Source organism: Anguilla anguilla, chromosome 4, assembly GCF_013347855.1.
Source record: "Anguilla anguilla isolate fAngAng1 chromosome 4, fAngAng1.pri, whole genome shotgun sequence".
Taxonomy (NCBI): domain Eukaryota; kingdom Metazoa; phylum Chordata; class Actinopteri; order Anguilliformes; family Anguillidae; genus Anguilla; species Anguilla anguilla.
In genome coordinates, this window is record NC_049204.1 from 35,278,206 (window position 1) to 35,298,982 (window position 20,777).

The following is a 20,777-nucleotide window of genomic DNA, read 5'->3' on the forward strand; positions in this document are numbered from 1 at the left end:
CGTTTAAAAGTTGCTCAAGAACCTCATGTTTTACACAGAAAACCTTAGAAATGAGGAATCTAATCCTGTCACGATGTGACCATAGAAATAAGTAATATCTTTATCGAGGGACTTAAACAATTCTATACATAAAGCCATACTGAGGCACAGAACATATTTCACACATAAATGTATTCCCCTCACTGGGACAACTATGACTTGTGAATAACTGACACCATAAGTAATTTTTGTGAACACTGGCAACAAACATACATTCTCAAAAGATGTCACATGCTCCAAAAGTTTGTATTTTTCTTCCTAGTGGAATGAACCGGCACCTCAAACATCAATGATCATAATGACATTCATGACTAATGTACATGCTGTACACAAGCAGGTATGTGTTGCACTGTGCACAGTGGGTTTAAATTCTAAATGTTTTTCTGACCCCCTCCCCCTTTTTGCCAGTCATTCTTTCCTCAAATTTGGAAAAACAAAATCTTTTAAAATAATTTAAAAAGTGCGCTAATCCAAGGAATAAGCAGCAAACAGTAATAAAAAAAAAAACCAATAGTAGGCTTATAATGTGGAAAAATATGTATTGTATGTGTAGAAAAAGTTCAACCTATCCTACTTTTTATTTTATGAAATGTCAACTCAACTCGTTTTTTAAAGTAACATTCTTTAGATTGCTGTCATATAAGAAGTAATGATGGCATAGCTTCACTTAAAACATACCATTGGGGCAACGTGTTTCACAGAGATTCACAGTGAAAGACATTGTTCCACAGTGAAGGCTCAAGAGACAAAAAGGTGTGTCTGAGCATCTGGAATTCCCTCCAGTCCAGAAGCAGGATACAGAAGATAAGGAGAGGAGAAAAATGACAGACAAGAAAAAAATGAAAGGAGGGGCTGAGTGAAAAGGGGACAAGAAAGGAGAGAGAAGAGTGGAGGGAAAAATAAATGAGAAATAGACAATAGAAGTGAAAGAAGTGATGAGAGAATAACAATTAGAAAAGTAGAAATGGGCATTTCCAATGAGATGATGGAAGATCAACAGGTGAGAAGGAATGGAGGAGGGAAGATAAGTGTGTAGTACATTATAGGAGGTGAATTTTTCAACCAGAACCAATCAGAGCAATCATAGCCTGGTACAAAACAATCAAATGAAAATCAAATAAAACATACCGTATTTTTGAATAGTTCATAAAACCCCAACATCTTAAACAAAGTAATTATATAACGTAAGCATGCAGGGGATTTGTTTTAGAATTCATGACATATTATTGTGTTTCTTTAAGACCTGATCAAAGTACATTTCTTTAATTAACTTGACACAGGATATTTGTCTCCTCACATTAAACACGTTTGATATGTCCTGTTTCATGAGATAATTCCATATTTTCGAAGAGAAGTAAACTTACATTTTACTCGAATCAGGGGAAAATGTTTAATTTAGATTTTAGTTGGATTTTAGGTTTAAACAGTGGAATTCTGTTGCACATTTGCAAATTACCTGAGCATCCTATGAAATACTGTAAAAATAATCCCTGTTCACCAGAACACAACTGCTTTATGTAAATGTCTGAAGTAGAAAAATACACAGTAATTAGAACAGCTTAACAGCAGACCAGAATAATTCAATGAGCTCTCCATTCATACCAGGATGAACTATGGAGCAAACAAGGAGTGGAGCTTGGTTAGGTAGGTTAGGTAGAAGCTTCATTATGACTTTGTGCTTTGTAAAGTGTCTTCATGTACCAAGCTTTCACACAAGTTCCTCCATCGCTTTTTCCTGTCATTTTCAAATCATTTTCCAGTTTTGTCCCTAATAGGGTCTGGGGTTTATTGGGGTTTTAATTCTCTCTAAAAACATACTCTTCTTGGTTCTTTCTCACAGTAAAATTGTAAAAATGTTTTATAATAAATGCCTTTTGATTGATTGACTTGAGACCTTGAATTTCTATCATTCTGTATTGCTGTCCCTTCCAATACTCCAAAGAATAACATCTTTTTATTGAAGTACAAAGCTGATTCCACCATTTACAGACCAAGGCTCACTTTTACATTTCACCGGAGACAGCCATTTTTTTTTTTGAATTCACAGGCCTTATTTTATAAGCAATTCACTGGCACAAATAACAAGAATAGATGAGTCCAGCAAAGGCAATAAGCACTGCAATTATAAAATAGGACAAATGTATTTACACAAAAAAATGAATCTGTTTTATTTTGCAGCAATTATTCTACCAATAAGATTTCTTTTTTTTTTTTAATTTAGAGGCAGAATCATAATACTAAAACAGGCGCTCTTCCACGGAAAAAAAATGTTTAAACTACATAGAAAATTAACACTTTTCCTGTGTTGATACAATGTGATTAGTTTATTATAGAAGCCATGATTATAACGCAAGGCTTTTCTGTTTACATGTTATAGTTCAGGGCTTGGGGACTTCGGAGTGGTTTTTTTAAATGCGAGACTGAATGACAGCATGGCTGAAAAATTTACTGTAGGGATCGGAGCGTAGCCAGAAACACAGCGCACACGAGTGAAGTAACAGGAGAATTACCGGTTGATGAATGGCAGTACTCATCCTTCAATTTATTTCCACAGGATGCCGGTGCCCGCGCTTGGCCCTGCATGCACCCCTCTGCTTATTGCCACAGTAAGGAGAAGCTTTCATTGAGGCAAGCCCACATAGAGCCCTTGCCTTTATCTGTTAAAATGCCATTTTATTTTCTGGATACCACGGTTTTCTAGAGCTCCGTCGGTAACAGATGAGTTTTTGACCACTGGCTGTAAAAAATGCACAACTAGGGCAACAAGGGCAGCTGAATAAATGTGTGTATTTTTTAATGGATGGAAAAAGGTCTGACATGAAATTTTGTTTTGCTTATTTTATTATTATTATTTTTTTAATTCTGATGTGGCTGCCTCCACTGCCACGTCATCAGAGAAAGTGTAACTGGGGAAGCACAATGATATGCTAGTGTTTCCCAGCTTTACTGTGCATAAAGAATGGCTTTAGTTGCAATCAAGCCCCTGAATCTGTCCACAGTGATGTTTGAACAACAACAACAACAACACTGTATACTGCAACAGCTGAGGCTCTGTGGGTGTCATTAAAAGCATGCCCTTCAATAAGCCATAGCTGAACACAGCCTACGTGCCTTCCTGTATCATTTCATAGCGTACCTTTGACAATGAAATGGTGAAGGACAAGGCCTTTGCACTGAGTGGGTAGGCTGGGGAGCTGTGGTAAGAGACTGGGAGACTGGGAAGGTATATTTCACACAGGGTTGTCAAATAAAGAAATAAGAAGCCTGTGAAGCAATACATGTAATGAAAGTGAAGTTACTGGGATACTCTATACAGGCAATTCAATGTAATTAAAGTGTTTCCACAGGGTGCTGGCAGACTCATCAGTTTGTGTGCCGGTGGGCGATTACCTCACAGCGGCAGGAGTTATTCTCTCACTCTCTTCTCTCCTTGGAAATCATTTCTTGAGTCACCCGCGTGTAAAAAATGGAGTAGGGCAGGTGCCCGGCAAGGTCTGGCTTCCTTCCTGCGAGTGTTATTCTGCTGTATCGCCGCAGGACCAGGCCGAGGCCTGTGCAGTGAGGGCGTGTGTGCGGCTAACAGCCTGAGCTTCGTAACCAATAGCGCCATTTTTGTCAGTCGGCGCGGCTAAAACGACGCGTCAGCTTCCGCCGACGGGCAGAACATAAATCAAGCGCGACTGACCCAGAAAGACCGGCGCTAAGTGAAGCAGATAGCGAGTCAGTGCCATTTCACACGCGGTGGTATGCCGGTTCTCTTTAAGGTAAACATCCGAACAGAGCCCCACACGTCTACGCTGCAGAGTCTTAAAGACAACACCTTATATCATGCAGCTGATACCTCCGCCAAGAGGTAAACAGAAAAATAAATTAGGAAAGCGGGGGAAAAAACGTCTTGAAATGCATGGGGCTATTTAGTCTGAGCATTAGGCATAGTCCACACCCACCACAAACAGATGAGATAAAAATGTGGTTATACAAACTTCACATATGAAACCCCTGAGCCATGTGTCAACTTCAGAGTTGTGTTCTTGTATTACAGAATGCTGAGCGGCAGTAGTATGGTATTTGGTCAAAATGATGATCAAATATAAATTTACATAGTGCCTCCCAGTAAACCCTGTTTATAGTGACTTGTAAGCAGATGATATTAAATTGCCCAAATAACTAAATGTGTAAAATGATGGTAAGACTAGTTAATGTGAACATCATGACCAGTTATTAAAGTGACTGTAAAGGTCAATCTGTGAATGGCTTCAGACTACATTGTATGGGGTTACTGTGGTATGTATTGAGCATCAGCGACAGTACGAGATCAGTCACATTGCAATATCAATTTATATCAGCCTAAACATTTCCATCAGTTCATATGTGCAGACTGAATGGGTGGAGTTTAATTTATTACTGGGCTCTGAGCTGTTGGGTCCAGGTCGTTCATGACGTAGAAATATACATTTACACTGAATGTTTATTTGTACCAAAGAATGCAAAAATATTCTCTAGGGTATAGACTATTACTAATTGTTTTCATTTATGAGGTAGGCTACAGTAGGCTATATGTAAGGCCTTATATTTCCCATTTTGTGGATAAATGGCAGACAAAATCTAGATTAAAAGGCAGAGTATACACATAAACCGGAATGCCACCGAATTGTGAGATCTTTGTGTACATTTTTCAAATTGCATTTGGTGCTGTTGAGCACGGGCGATGCCGTTTGCGTACGTCTGCTGTGTTCGTTTAGCCACGTGTGTTTGTTTACTTGTGGGTGGGACCGTTTGGGAGGAGTTCAGTGGGGAGGTGGGGAGGTGGGGTGGCGGGGCCTCTTGACCACCCCCATACAATCCTGAGGTTCTTTTTCAATACAGATTTTATGCCTGATTTGAAACGCATGTCATTATATTTATTGACATTACTTTGAATAGATATTTGGTGGATGTGTAGTGGATACATCCCTCTGTGATAATTAATGGTTATTTCAGCTATTTTCAGGCACTTCACAATCACTTCAAATTCCATGTGGCAAAGCGGTGCAGTGTAACATAACTTTAGAGCGGATTATGCTGAAATAACATTTATTTGCAGGTCACACCCAGAATTCATTTTTCTAAACTATTTCAAAACCTTAAAACCACCTATTTCAACTTCTCATTTACAACCACGGGACATAATGCTAGCTGAGGTCTCCCGCTGTAATCTGTAATCTTGGGATAGTCCATCTTGAACCAGTTACAATACAGTGTCCATGGGGTATCGGTGTGTGACATCCATGTCTGTAAAAAGCTCTGGACTAAATGTGTGCCGTGCACTGCAATATGAATGAACTAGAATAACCATGTTACTTAGAAGCAATGCCAGTTTATTTTACAATATTAAACTAAGACTCATCACCTCAGTATGTGGTTTAGAATGAACAACTGCATTAATTACAACTAACACCAGTCCTTAAAGAATGTTCAGCAAATGCAGGTTTATACATAACCATGTATGCTTGGTGGGTATTTCCTTGAAATTACAACATCATTAGAATATAAATAATATCTGTAATTGATTTAAAAAATAAATGTAATTTACTAAATGCAGTTTGTCACAGTGACTGTACATTCCCCATGTAAATTACTCAATAAAAATGTTCATTACAAGAAAAGTCACCATCCTTACAATGTGAAAGCGTATATAACACGATACCTTTGCAGGTTATTAATACCATTTATTATTGAATAAACAAGTGGAAAAGGGTATGCATTCCTGTGCCAAAACACAGTTTTCCATGCAATTAAAAAAAAAGAAAAAAAAAAAGAAAAAGAAAAAAATTTATATTATGAACAGACAAAAAAAGGCATGTGTTTCAGTACACCAGTGTACACTCCTGCGCCTAAGCACTCAACTACAGGCAGGGATAAGGATAAAGGATATCGCACATGCAAGGACACCACATAACAGACAACCAGCTTCAAATTAAATGAAACGTGACAAACTGAAGATGATAATAATAATAATAATAATAATAATAATAATAATAATAAGTGTACTCAGAATGCTGTGCCTCTCATTTCTCTCCCAGGGGAAACCCTGTGTTGGTGTTCTCAGTCTTTGCTTTTTAAACGTCTTTAGTTTTATCGGTTTGGTACGAGGCTCAGTCAGAGACAGCTCTTAAGCGAGCTGAAGGTCAGGAGTGGGACACGGGTGTTTCAACCCCGGATAACCAGGGCAGACACGCACCTTTCACTACTCTTTTAGTGTGCAACAGACTGTCGAGAGTGCCAGAGTGTTTGATTAATAAACCTTTCACATATTTCAAGCATGGACTCCACATTAGTAATAATAAAGCATATTTCCAACGTGTTGGTAACTATTTTGAACAAACAACCAGTTCTGAAACATGGGGGGGGGGGGGGTACATTATCTGCAAGTCTCCGGTCAGGCTGAGTGAAACATATCAACAGCTTAAACTTCATCTGGCAAAACGTTCAAAGAGCCTCTAAGGGAAAAGCAACTTCATACTACAGACAGATTTTTGTGTCCTAGAACAGAAACGTGTCACCAAGAACACAAGATAAAACGAAGAAAAAAACAAACAAACAAACAAAAAAAACAATGAAATAAAATGGTAAAAGGCAGCATGGATGGATAAATGCCACTGACTGTTCACACTAGAGCCTCTGAATGTTCTGCCCTCTCCACTTCAGGGACAAACACCTACATCGTGTTCGCCAGCCATCGCCATGGTGAGGGCAGCTGTGCTTAGGGGGGGGCGGGGACTGCAAGGGGCGGAGCGGACGGGCTCAGCGAACGTCGTCTGGCGGGATGAGGGCGGGGCGGGTGCTTAACGATCGCCGAGCGCTGCCATGATACGGAGGGGAAGTGTGCAAGCGGCGACGTCCCTAAGAGCACAGCCGCGAAAAACGTGCAAGGACTATTTACACTTCAGAGGCTGTTCAAACGGTTTTAAAAAAATGATGCCTTCCTCGTCTGTTTTCTCTTTATTTTCTCTCTCTCCTTAAATCTGCCGTAATGCGTGGTGTTTAAGGGGGAGGGGGGTTCTCCTGCGGGGGGGTTTTACAGCACGGAGCAGTACCCCCCACAGCCGCCCCGGGCGTGCCCCTCCTCGTCGGACAGCTGCACCCCCCGACCCTGCGTCTCGCTCTCCCACAGCCCCGGGGTCTGGATGATCTTCTCCACCAGCTCCTCGAACGCGCACTGCACTCCGTCCCGGGTCTTCGCGCTAGCCTCTGCAGCCGCAGGGGGAGGGGCAGGGACAGGGTGTTGCGGGACAAGACAAAAAAGTTTTTAAAAAAAAAAAGGAAACCTCAACAACACAACTCCGGGTACAGCGGTCCTGTATTTACAGTGTGATTGTCTTGCATGTGAATTATAGTCTTCTATTGAATTATAGTTTAAAAACTAAACTGGGAAGATAAAACAATAACATTGCCATGCAAACGGTTAAGGCTCAGTCAAAAGAAATGCAACTCTGCTACAAGGACAGGTACCCGAACTTGGAATGTGCAGCTATTTGTAACCACAGCTGCGCTCAACCCCACTGCTGATTCAGGAGAGCGCGGACACCCACGGTTCACCGTGGAAACGCGTGGTGTCGCCAGCCTGCTTCTTTTCACACCGCAGGCCACAGTCAAGCTTGCACAGAGTGGAGTCAGAGGAAGGCCTTTATGTGGTCATGTGGCTTTGGCATGTCCACAGGCGCTCGACTGACCAGCGGGGGGTGCTAGAGAGCAACGAAGCGCGGATCCTGAACCGGCTGAACCCTCCAGCGTTGTGGTAACCAACCCTGTTCCTGGAGATGTAGGCTATCACCCTGTAGGTTTTCATTTCAACCCTAGTGTAGCACACCTGATTCTACTAGCAGCTCAACAAAGATCTCTAGCTGTTGAATGAGGTCTGCTTTCTTAGGGTTGGAATGAAAACCTACAGGATGGTAGATCTCCAGGAACCGAGTTGGTTACCACTGATCCAACATGATCGCCAACTGCACGTCCTATGGAGGTACTGCCCGCAGCCGGCACTGGTCCAGATTCAGTCTGAGGCTGTGGCGCTCATCCATGCGCCACAGTGTGGTGCCTTAACCAAATGAGCCACCCAGCAGCCCATTGGGCTGGCTATCCCGTGTGCATTTCCCTCTTTCACCCTGCCAGACACTCATAAGTCAAAATGACATCATCAGCTGTGACCCATCTCATCCACTTCCCTGACTAACAAGACCATGCAGTGCTTGTTGGATATGCAGTTATTACAGAATTCCAATCATCCATTACATTGCCTTACAGGCATTTAGCAAACGCTATTATCCAGAGTGTCTTACACATAACATTTTTTACATTGCATCCATTTATACAGCTGGATATATACAGAAGCAATGCAGGTTAAGTACCTTGCTCAAGGGTACAACGGCAGAGCCCGGGGCCGGGGAATCAAACCTGTGACCTTTAGGTTACAAGACCAGCTCCTTACCCATTATACTACCCTGCCACCCATCCATGAAAGACATACTCAGCAGATGTTATACTTAATATCATGCCATACCACACAATACACATATTTGAAATTGGAGAACACGTGTAAAGATTGCTTAAATTCTTTTTGACGTTCATGTTCATTATATACACTTCCCCTTTTTTAAGCATTCCTTTGGCTTGTTACATTAACATGGTAACCCTCTTAAATCTCAGTCTAGTTTCAATAAAAGGAACATGTTCTGGAAAACAAAACAAAACAAGATGTGTGGGAAAAAAGTAAATCATAGCTTTTTGTTCTACAACATCTCACAAATTGTTTTAAAAAACCCACAATTCCAACAGTGAGGGGGCATCACGGCTAACCGAATGGCATTACTTCAGGCTCGGGGTAAAGCTGTTAAAAATAGAACAGCAATTCACTGCTGCCGACGTTCCCCTACAAGCATGACAGTAATTCAAAAAGCAGCTTCCTCTGTATAATTGCCTGCAGTAATTCACAAGGGGTAATTCTCCTGTCTTACCTATAAAAAGCATGGAATGTTTTCTCGCAAACTTCAGGCCTTCGTTCCTGTCAAGCTCATGGTTTTCCTAAGACAAAGAGAAGAAGGAAGCCTTTTTGAGAGGTCTGCTGTCTGTCAGACGCAGGGAACTGGACAGGGCGAGCGAGGGAGAATCCCACAAATTCAAATCACAACTGTCAAACAATAACTGGACATTAGAGCAATAAAGAATAATGCGTGGATGAGGGATCTGTTCAGTTTTCAGACAATGCTTTAGAGAAATGCCAATGCATGTTTTAGCACTGTGACACTGGGTGGTGGTGGTGGAAACAAAAACATGTAAATATTTGAAGAAGGTCAGAAAACATGGGGGAAAACATGTCTGGTGAAAAAACCCCATTGTTTTATCTTTGTGTAATTTCTTACAGTGAATAGGGGCAAAGTTTACAGACAATGTAAGGAGTGAACTCACTTTATCAATCTTGTTTCCAACCAGCATTTTCACGAGGTCATTTCTTGTACAGTACGTCTCCAGCTCATTTAGCCAGTTATCAAGCTTGGCAAAAGTGTCACGTCTCGTAACATCATACACTAAGAGATAAAGAGACACAAAGGAAGGTTTTATCTATTTCCAGTCAGGAAGACACCACACACTGCACACACACCAAACACTTCCACACATCACACATACACCACATTCTTAAATTCACCACACACCACACACACCAACCACTTTCATTCACCACACACCACACATACACCAAACACACCACACATAAACCAAACACCACACACCACACACACCGAAGACTTCCATTCACCACACACGCCAACCACTTCCATTCACCGCACACCAGATACACAAACATGTCCACACACCACACATACACACTTCCACTCAACACACACCAGACACACACCAAACACTTCCAATCACCACACATCACATATACAGCACATCAAACGCTTTGATTCACAACACACTCCTATTCTCTGCATACTGCACACACACCACACCAATCCCTGCACACCATACAGGACACATACATAATGTTGCATATATAACAGCCCACATGCATTCTGGTACTGTGGCTGTCAATACTGGCAAACTAATCTACTGCAGGTATATGAGACTTTTTTCTAAATCAGCTTGGATGCAAAGTGCCATCATAAATGTGCACATATGCGTGTATATGTAGGGGGAAGGAAGAGAGAATTTGTCATCGGAAAGATTTCATTGGTCCAGATGGGACAAGCAGGGAAACTCACAGCCTGAAAACCCATCGCTTTGTTTTTACGAGTTATTTATTAAAAGCACCTTTGAATAACACAGCCTCTTACTCACCCAGGATAACTCCCTGAGCGCCACGATAGTAGCTAGGTGTCAGCGTTCTGAAGCGCTCTTGGCCAGCTGTGTCCTACAAAAAAATTTAAATAATTCAGTTGAATCACAGACAGGAAAATGTGGCTCAGACGCCAAAGAAACAGCAGCAACTTCTGGTCCATCTTCTCATCGACGCTCATTATTATGCAAGTGCGCCATCTGCTGGTCGGTTGCGTGAGTTTGTCTACAGACGCTGGGCTGTGTCGGATTTGCAGGACCCCACACACAGACGGATGACCTCAGCGCCGTCTTCGGCTCGTCCCCATATTTCACAGTGACGGCGCCCATCCGCCAGGTCCGCCTCCGAGCCAAGAGAAAGGCTGTGACGTGTTCAAAATGTGCTCGATTCATTTGACCACGCGTGCAGTTAAAACGTCTCAAAGAGTCTTCTACTTTTAAAACTCACGGCTGGCTCTTTGAGAAGGAACACTTAAACATTTCTGTTGGACATTACACAGGGAAACATAACCTATAATTATGCAAATATCAGTAGAAATAGCACGCACAATGTATAATCATGCAAATACTGGATTTTTCAAAGCCAAAGGAAGGCAGGACATTTTCATTGATCTTTTTGACTGTACAGCAGCTGTGGTCCTTTACTTCCTGTCAGAAAGAGTGCCCTCATACCCTCCGCCCTTTATCACCCTCCATCCTGGACACGAAATATGAGGGGGGAAGACACATACCCATATTGCGAGCTTCGCCTTGTTACCGTCCACCGAAATGGTTTTTACTTTGAAATCCACACCTGCAATTACAAGGACACAGCATGCAAAGTCAACCATCTCGTCTCATAACCAATGTATAACTTACAGTATTAGGACTGCACTACAAGTTGTGAATTGGGTTTGGCCAAGACAGGAAATACTTAAGGTGATGCAAAATACACCTTGTGAAAATAAAATACATTACATTACAGTCATTTAGCAGATGCTCCTATCCAGACTTACACAACTTTTACACAGCAGACATCCAGTTAGCCTATATACTTCTGGATATATACTGAGGCAATGCAGGCTAAGTAACATGCTCAAGGGTACAACAGCAGTGTCCTATCCGGGAATCAAACTTGTGACCTTCAGATTACAAGACATGCTACACACTTCATTATGGGTCAAAGTTTATTTTGACCAAGTTGTTTGGCAGGATCAGAATGCTGTATTGTTACCTGACGTTCAGAATCCACAGTAATTTGTCACTTGGGAATAGCACATAATCACATGCACAAAGTAAAGCAAATACTGCACGCCTAATTAAACAGTGAACATATCTAATATTGATCGACGAAACCACAACTCAGGATAATTCTGGCTGTAGATGAAATGTTTTTTATTATTATTATTATTTATTTAATAATAGTGTTTATAATGCAAATATCAAATGCTAGCAAACGAAAGGCCGTTGAAGTTACACTTTAGCCCCAGAGAAAGCGCGAGCGCGGCCACCCTCTCCCCGAGCGCTGTCGGTCATCACGGATCGACCGGTAGCGGAGCCTGCGCTATGTAAACAAGTCCGTTGAGGTCGATAAAACGTTGCGCCCATACGGGAATTGCGGAATTTACGTTTACGCGACAGGAGAATTGCTTTCGCGGAACACCGCTACGTTTAGTGTACGTTCGGTAGCAGCTGCCCCGCGTGCTTCAATTATGAAAAGGACCAGAGATTAACGAATTCAGTCCAGCTTTCATTGATTTTAAGAGTAATATGAAACCACGTAAAGACGAGCAAGGACACAGAACGGACAAGGACACAGGATTACATACAACTAGTCTAGATGCATCAATCGAAAACCAATGTAATAGGGGTGGAGATATTCAAGATATGCTCTTTATTTTGTAATGGCACATTTTCAAATTTGCTTGACCTCACACACAATCTTATCTGACAGTACAGCACTTCCTTGAATGTGCAGGGTTTTGAAAGGCAAGGTCTGCATTTTAATGCTGCTGAACAAAAGCATACATGTCACTTCCCTATTATAATGTGCGGTGTTAAGATAATTTCTCTGCCAAAAAATTGCGACAGACCTGTCGAATGCATCAAATATCACTGACCCTGTTCCATAAGCACACAAAAAAAGGTTTCAGGCTACATAGTTTATGAAATGAAGCTGGACTTCATTTTGGATGAAGCTGGACGAAACGCAGCAAAATAAAACTGAAGCTTCCCTTTAGATGGCTGGGCTACTCTTTACAAAAAGGCCTAAAATCACATTAAGCTATTAAAATGTAATGCAAAATGTAAAAGCTATTTAAATGTAAAATAACAACTGGAAATTCCTCATTATCAATGTTAACAAGATATGCCCGCACACTGCACGATTCTCCTTCATGCCAGAGAAATCATCCGTGTTGGAGCAATAGAGTTTTCTAGCAGAAATAAGGACTTATGTCAAAGCGCATTGGGCTGGATTTCTGCAGGGACATCTGTTTGGCAAAGCACAGCTGGCCAAGTTAAATAGCAGAATTGCCTGCCTACCAGAAAAAATATTTTTATTATATCTAGGTCCCTACAAACCTGCTGGTAACATTACTTCAACAAAGCCTACATTGTGTGGAAGGATTTATATAGATCCAATTGTAAAAAGTACAATATAGGATTTCGAGGTGATGAGTATGGATATTCTGATATTCTATAATTGCACCAAATATTACGGTCCACTAATTTATAAATGGTGTTAACTGTTGACAGTTCCAAGGTTACCTCACAAAATACCACAGTAATGTCCTACAAGACTTTCCAGAATGTCAGTTGAGAATTTCACTCATCTTTTAATACTGTTGAAGAATCTAATGCCATTCACAGGGTCTGACGAGACTGCTTTCTGCTCTACTTTCTCAAGCCAGTTAAGGCTGAAGCAAATGGTTTTACTATGAAACAAATTAATATCATTTTTTGTAAAAATGTTTATTCATAAATAAGGGGATAAATCCACATATCTAATCACCAGGTTAACCCAATAATCTAGCTGCCAACAAGTTGTCCTGTAAACAACAACACAGGAAGAGAGATGGATCCAATGTTACAGACAGAGGTGTATTTCCTGGTTAATCAATGTAAGGTGCAAGTTGTTTCAGTTTAATGCTCACATTTTTTTTTTGCACTGGTGACAATAACAAGGAAAATCTACGTATTGTAAAATAAGCAGAACGAAAATGTGCAATTGCTTACATCACTTTGGAGTTCACACCCTGTTCAGTTGACTGGGCAGTTGATAAATGAGGTTCTATGGTATTATAACTCTTGGCTGTCAGGATTCAAGTTTTCTTTCCCTCGCTCTCTCAATCTCTCACTTTAACTCTCACCAGGGAGTCAAGCTGGCTTTATTTGCTCAAGAGTTTAATTTGACTTGCCAAAATATTTCAAAACGTGAACATGCAAGATGGACCACCTTTACCTCCACCTCTCTCAGCAGGCTTTGTGTGTGTGTGTGAAGGACAGAGAACACACACATTCACCTCCCAAAGCTGAGGAGAGTTCACACGTGTCTGTCCCCTGAGCAGGGGCTTTTAGATTCTGGCCAGAAAGCCATCGCCTGAGGAGCGGGACACATCCCCAGCATCTGGACAGTCTCCATAAAATGTTCCTCAATGGGCTGTATGGTCTGGGCTGTCTGAGAGACAAGCTCATAAAACCACTGTGGATCTAGACGACTTTAGGCCCTGCTGCCACAGCTGCTGGTTGCTATGATACAGTGCAACTTTAATCTCAATCATGAAACCGTCATTCAGATATGCAATGACCTTAGTGTGCTAGGTTACTGTGTGTGTGTGTTCCACATTACTGTATGTTCCTTACTTACCAATGGTGGCTGCAAGTTCTGGATCAAACGTATCATCTGTGAATCTCAAGAGTAGACTGAAAAAAAGGAGAAAACATTTTTTGTTAATTGAAAACATCATCTCAAGAGAAATACTCAATATCATTTAGGCTGCTAAGCAAATACAATGACAAATTAATGCATTCAAATATTTTAAAGGGGGGTCTCCAAGAAATAAGAAAGTCTTAACCAGACACAAAATAATTATGTCCTCCTAAAATGCAGCAATTAAATTTTGTCCACTTTAGGGGACACAAGTCTGGTCTTAATGTCAAGAACCATATGTTCTGCTATACTGAAATCTACACTACAAGGGACATTCTCAGCTCAGGAGGTAAGAGCGGTTGTCTGGCAGTCGGAGGGTTGCCGGTTCGATCCCCGCCCTGGGTGTGTCTCCCTGAGCAAGACACCTAACCCCAAACTGCTACGGTGAGTTAGAGGCATCAATTGTAAAGCCCCTTGCTATATAAATGCAGTCCATTTACATTCATTAGAAATAAAATAATTAGTATTTTCTCTGCAACATGTTTTTGTTACTCAAGACAGTTGTATTTTTCACATAATATGCTAACTCACAATAATAACACAATAAATGTATGTCGTTCATAATTCTATTTTGACACCTTTAACAGAAGCTGGATGAAATGGTGGGATTACAGTAGCTGTGATACTTCAGTATTACACCCAGACACTAATCCCGGACTGGTCTTCCACGGTGGTAAAAGTGTATTTGTGGGATGTGTACAGTGAAGTCATTGTTTGGGAACTGGGACTGTAACCAGCTTTTCGGCTCATAATCACAGATGGACCACTGCTGCAGTGCCCTTTGCTCACATAAATCCAAATTCACAGGGAATGTCCATTTCAAGACTTGAAATTCCACTAAATTTTCACTAAATAAAAGGAAATTAACATCTCACATACACTACATTTCCAAAAGTATGTGGACACCTGAACATGTACTTGCTGAATATCTCATTCCAAAAACCACTGACATTAATATGGAGTTGGACCTTCCTGTGCTCCTGTAACAGCCTCCGCTCTTCTGGGAAGGCTTTAATAGATTTTGTAACATGGCTGTGGGGATTCGCTACCATTCAGCCACAAGAGCATTAGTGAGGTTTGGCACTGATGTTGGTCATAAGGCCTGGCTCACAGTCGGCATTCCAATTTATACCAAAGGTGTTTGATAGAGTAGAGGTCAGGGCTCTGTGCAGGCCAGGAAAGTTCTTCCCCACCAAACTCGGCACACCATTTTTTATGGACCATGCTTTTCGCACAGGTTATCATCATGCTGAAACAGGGGAAATCCTTCCCAGAAGTGCTGCCACAAAGTCGGAAGGACACAATTCTCTAGAATGTCATTGTATGCTGTAGCATAAAGATTTCTCTTCACTGGAACTAAGGGGTCTAGCTCAAACCATGAAAAACCTACCCAGACCATTATTCCTCCTCCACTAAACTTTACAGTTGGCACTATTCGGGTCAGTACAGTTGGCACTATGCATTCGGCCAAACCCAGATTTGCCTGTCAAACTGTCAGATATTGAAGCCAAATTCATCACTCCAGAGAATGCGATTCCACTGCTCCAGAGTCCAATGGCGGTGTAATTTACACCACTACAGCCGATGCTTGGCATTGCACAATGGTGATCTTAGGCTTGTGTATGGTTGCTTGGCCATGGAAACCCATTTCATGAAGCTCTTGACGAACAGTTCTTGTGCTGACGTTGTTTCACTATGCAAACTGACATAGGCTATGTTATTTAATTAGCCTAATTAAAACAGTTGGGGACAATATAGCCTATATTTAACTACTGCATGGTTATATTTTAAGGAAATTGCATTTCCTTTTTCATATTCCTTTTCATTGCATTCTATCTCTAAGACTGACTGCATATTTCATAACAAAAAAAAGACTTCTTAAACGCCATTGTTAACAAAGCTCTTCAAATCATGAATAACACGTCTTGCTGAAAGTACTAAAGCACAAATTCCAATGCTATTAAAATGCACCAGACAAATAAATTAACAATTTAGCCAACCCTTTTTTGAACATGTTGATCCTGAAAGTCTAGCCAATCAGAGAGATAAACATCAAGGTTAAGCCTGTTTTAGGACCTTTTCCCCCTTCATTCAGCACATAGGCTAAATCTCACTGCCTTCCAGCATGAAAAGAAGGCCTTGAATTGAGAACACAATCGAATGAAAGCAGGCATTCAGCTCGGGCAATAAAGCACACGCAATCTTGCGGCTTCAGTAACGTTTCACCTAGCAGCCAGAGCAAGGATGTGCAGAACAGAAATTAACGATAATACCTGCCAGAGGTTCTCTCCCAGAGGCACTCTGTTCCACTGTGGTGTGGTCCCGTTAAACCTAATAATTCACTTATTCACACCTGGTAGACTTCACTCAAACAGACAATGCAGTAACTGCAGGAACACAGGTACTGCATTTCCTGTAATGTAATGTAATGTAGTTACAGGTAAACTGTCCCATATCATATATGCATTAGATACACTATGCCAGTCAAAAATTTTGGCACAACTACTCATATAAGGTTTTATTTATTTTATTATTTGTTTTTACATTTTAAAATAACAGAGAAGAAAGACATCAAAACTATGAAATAAAACATAGAATTATGTAGTGACCAAAAAAGTGTCAAACTATATCTTATATTTTAGATTCACTCTAGGCTTCATGAGGCAGGCACCTGGAATGCTTTTCCCAACAGTCTTGAAGGAGTTCCCACATACTGTGTGTTGAGCACTTGCTGGCTGCTTTTCCTTCACTCTGCAGTCCAGCTCATCCCAAACCATCTCAGCTGGGTTTCGATCATGTGACTCTGGAGGCCAGGTCATCTGATGCAAAACTCAGTCGCACTCCTCCCTTGTCAAATAGCTCTTACACAGCCTGGAGGTGTGCTTTGGGTTGAAGAACAAACCACAGCGCAACCAAGCACAAACCATATTGGATGGCGTGTTGCTGCAGAATGCTGTGGCAGCCATGCTGGTTAAGTATGCCTTCAGTTCTGAATAAATCGCAGACAGTGTCACCAGCGTAGCACCCCCTCACCATCACACCTCCTCCCTCCTCATGGTGGGAACCACATATTCAAATATCCTCTGTGCACCTTCTCTGCGTCTTACAAAGACACGGCAGTTGGTACCAAAAACCTCATAATTGGATTCATCAGACCAAAGGACAGATTTCCACTGGTCACACACATGCACACACACACACTCTCTCTCTCTCTAACACTAACCTCCACTATCAATTTGGAAGAGCGCAGACATGCTCTCCTCCAAAGCACATGATGTCAGCTTGTCAGCTGCTGCTTCTTATCGCAGTTCAAACTCAGGCTTACACAGACATGAGTCAGAGGAAGACACTTAATGAACACTAGCTGGTGCCTGCTGGATCAGTACAGGTCACCGGTACCAGATGAGTCACAGTCGTGCCAGCCGGGAGGAACCCTACTGTCCCAGGCCGATGCCAGACCCAACTGTGTGTCGCTCTGTGGGAATGGCCTGGATTTGGTATCAGACTGTGGGTCCCACGCATGCCCTTGGTCAGTGCTTTAACAGAATGAGCCACCCAGCAGATGGTCACATACATTTAGAATATACAACAAATGAGTCATCAGGAACTACTCAGTAGAGTCCCAACACTGGAAATCGATAGGCGGGCTCTACTGAATTGTTCCTGTTGTTCTTGCACAGCCCAGCACCTGGTGTTATGTGCACACTATCACCCAGAGAGGCTCTAGGATTTTGGTGGCCCTAAACAAGAATGCTGTCAGAACCCATTGTGAACCAGGGTGAAAAGAAAGAGTAACAGACAGCTGCAGACACATAAATTACAGTACAGTTAAAATGTGATTCCAAAACAAAAACTTGAATTGTGTGGCCCACGGCTGGTTGTGACCCTAAACAAGTGCACAGAGTGTTTATGCCAGCAGCAGGCTCTGTAATCACCATTCCCTGAACATGAGTCATGACACCAAGACTTTCTTAGAAATGCAAATCATATTATCACATGACAGCTACAAATTCAATATGAAATCAATACAGGAATAAACACCGGTGATGGGTCTGATCCAAACAAAGGACATCACGAGAACAAACTGAAAGTTACTTAGAAAAGTGCAAGAGCTTTGCTGTCCGTATATATGCTGTTTGCCTGTATGGCATGAGAAGCAAGGTGGAATGGGGGTCAAGGTTAGCTTAAGGCATTTTCTCTTTATCTCTTGACAGTGCGCTTCCCTTCGATATTACATGTTATGGAAGGAAAATGTGTTAATTTACCATCTTTTATTAGCCCATTTGATGTTCAGCACATCACCGCAAGTAGCCCTTGTTTTCGTGTCAGAAAAAGAGTAATGCCACTCCCCTAAACTCAGCATTTCACACAGAAGCGTGGTGTCAGTAGGCCTATCCCTCCTGATGAATTCTAATTCTCTATACCACAGCATGCACAGGCTGAACTGGCCACATGTGGTGGCCCAACACACTGAAAGCAACTTCATATTTACACCATTATCTTTACTTTAGTGCCTGTAAATGTTCTGCATAGAAACCTAAAGAAAACTATTAAATATCAGCTACAGTACTACTATTGAACTATAATGCCATTTCTATGTACCTATGTTAGATTAGGGGGTCATTTTCATTAAATACGTACGAACCTATAATGACCAGCATGGCATGGTTACATAACACAAATTTATGAAACAAAACTATCATGCTGCAAGTACAGGTAATTAACTGCATCCAGTCCCCTTCTGGAAGCAGATTACACAACTGTCAGGGCTTGTATGGACACGTATAGTAAAATATTGATAATGCAGCTTCAATAACTGAAAATAAACCACGTCGTCGGTACAGTCAGCTTCACTAACTCACAGTCATGGATAACAACATATATATTATTACAGACTATAGTAATACGTAGCTAATCCGTTATTGGCATTACAGTCATTTAGCAGACACTCTTAAAAAACACGACAAAACCTTGCTAACGTTACCCATCGCCTAGATGGTTGCACCATCACTTCTGGCCACCCCTACAGTATGCTATCTCGTGTTACATGCTCCACGCTGTACATGGTGACGAGGCAAGAATGCATTCACAGATTAACTCGCTTAGTTCGATATTGATTTATCGCCATTTGCACGACTGTACCGAGACATTTTATAGGTTTTCGTGGTCACTGTATGTAGTTATACCTACCATAGATGACTATTTAATAGAGAATGATCATAGAGAAATATGTTAGACAGCTAGCTAGCTAGTTAGCCACCTGGCTGACTAGGCAAAATACCAATTGTTACCAAAGTTACTGCTTCTTCCAGCTAACATTTGCAAGATAAACTCCTGTTAGCGTATTTGTTAAACTAAACTTCCCACAGTTAGCTACTGAACTGCAGAGGCTGTGTTCATTTGTTAGCTAGATTGTCATTATTTTATTTAGTCAGCTAGGTCTTTGTTACGTGATACTCGTTGGCTCTCAACTTTTGTATCCGTTTTGTTTCTGTCGACACAGCTAATTGACAGTATATAAACAAGTATAGCTGGCACAAACATCTAGCTGGCAAGCAAATGTAATTATTAGCTAGGATAGCTAGTACTGATAGTTACGAAATTAGGAACCAAGTTAGTACACAACGGCACAAGTATGCCTAGATGGTACATTCGCACTATGGATAAGACAACCAGCTAGCCAGGTAACTGGCCAGCTGTATGAGAACAGTGGTCACTGTAGTGAACGTTACGGCGACATTACTGAACATTAACAAGAATCCTAGCTAAGCTTACCAAGCTTGGCTGAACCAGAGCAGAAGCAAGACATGGCAGGACCATATTTTACAGGTAGCAAGCTAGATAACTTTGCTAGCCGCAAAGGATCTTCGAAGACATATTTTTTTGTGAGGCAGCTAAGGTAAACAATAGTTAGCAACGCAGATTATCTCACCTTGACTTCCCCACACCGCTTTCTCCAATTATCAGTATTTTCAGAGTTGTAAGCACGTCGTCGTCCATACTCCTTAGCCTTTCAGTTTTTGTTTGCAGTAGGAACCTGTCAGTTCACACAAGCTGGCGTGACGTTTCTGGTTAACCGAGGGAAAAGAGGCCTTGAGGTCTTCAACAAGCGGAAATTCCAAATGAATATATGACGTCATTATCATGTGGCCAGAAAATGAACCACTAGGGGGGGTGCTGTGCACAAATGTGTTATCATTCCAATGCATTAGGGTACAGAACCGTTCTGGGAATTAGGCCCATTGAGTTTAGTGATTAGGCCCAACCCACAGATATCCCATATGTTGAACAGACATTTGGCTTGGTGTGCCCAGATAGTGAAGGAAAATAACATGATACGTATTATAACAGAAATCAACTGTGTCCAACACATGCGTTGAAACCTAACCATCATAAGTAACACATGGCCATTAAACAAAACAATGACCGGATGACTAGCTCAAAAGCAAGCTCGATACGGAATTCTCATTGGTTGTGTAAAGAAATGTGACAGCACGAACAAATTCATGCTTTC

The 20,777-nt window shown here is 41.5% G+C and overlaps 1 protein-coding gene across 1 annotated transcript; it reads right to left on the bottom strand.

Moving 5' to 3' along the window:
* Positions 1-6,551: 6,551 nt before the first annotated feature.
* On the bottom strand, positions 6,552-20,390 carry rab18a (RAB18A, member RAS oncogene family). Its single transcript, XM_035415834.1, has 7 exons — positions 20,196-20,390; positions 14,201-14,256; positions 11,085-11,146; positions 10,357-10,429; positions 9,484-9,602; positions 9,033-9,099; positions 6,552-7,269 (listed from the first exon to the last, which is right to left on the bottom strand). Exons 1-7 carry the CDS (start codon positions 20,261-20,263, stop codon positions 7,097-7,099), a joined length of 618 nt encoding a protein of 205 aa, XP_035271725.1. The 5' UTR covers positions 20,264-20,390; the 3' UTR covers positions 6,552-7,096.
* Between the last annotated feature and the right edge of the window lie 387 nt (positions 20,391-20,777).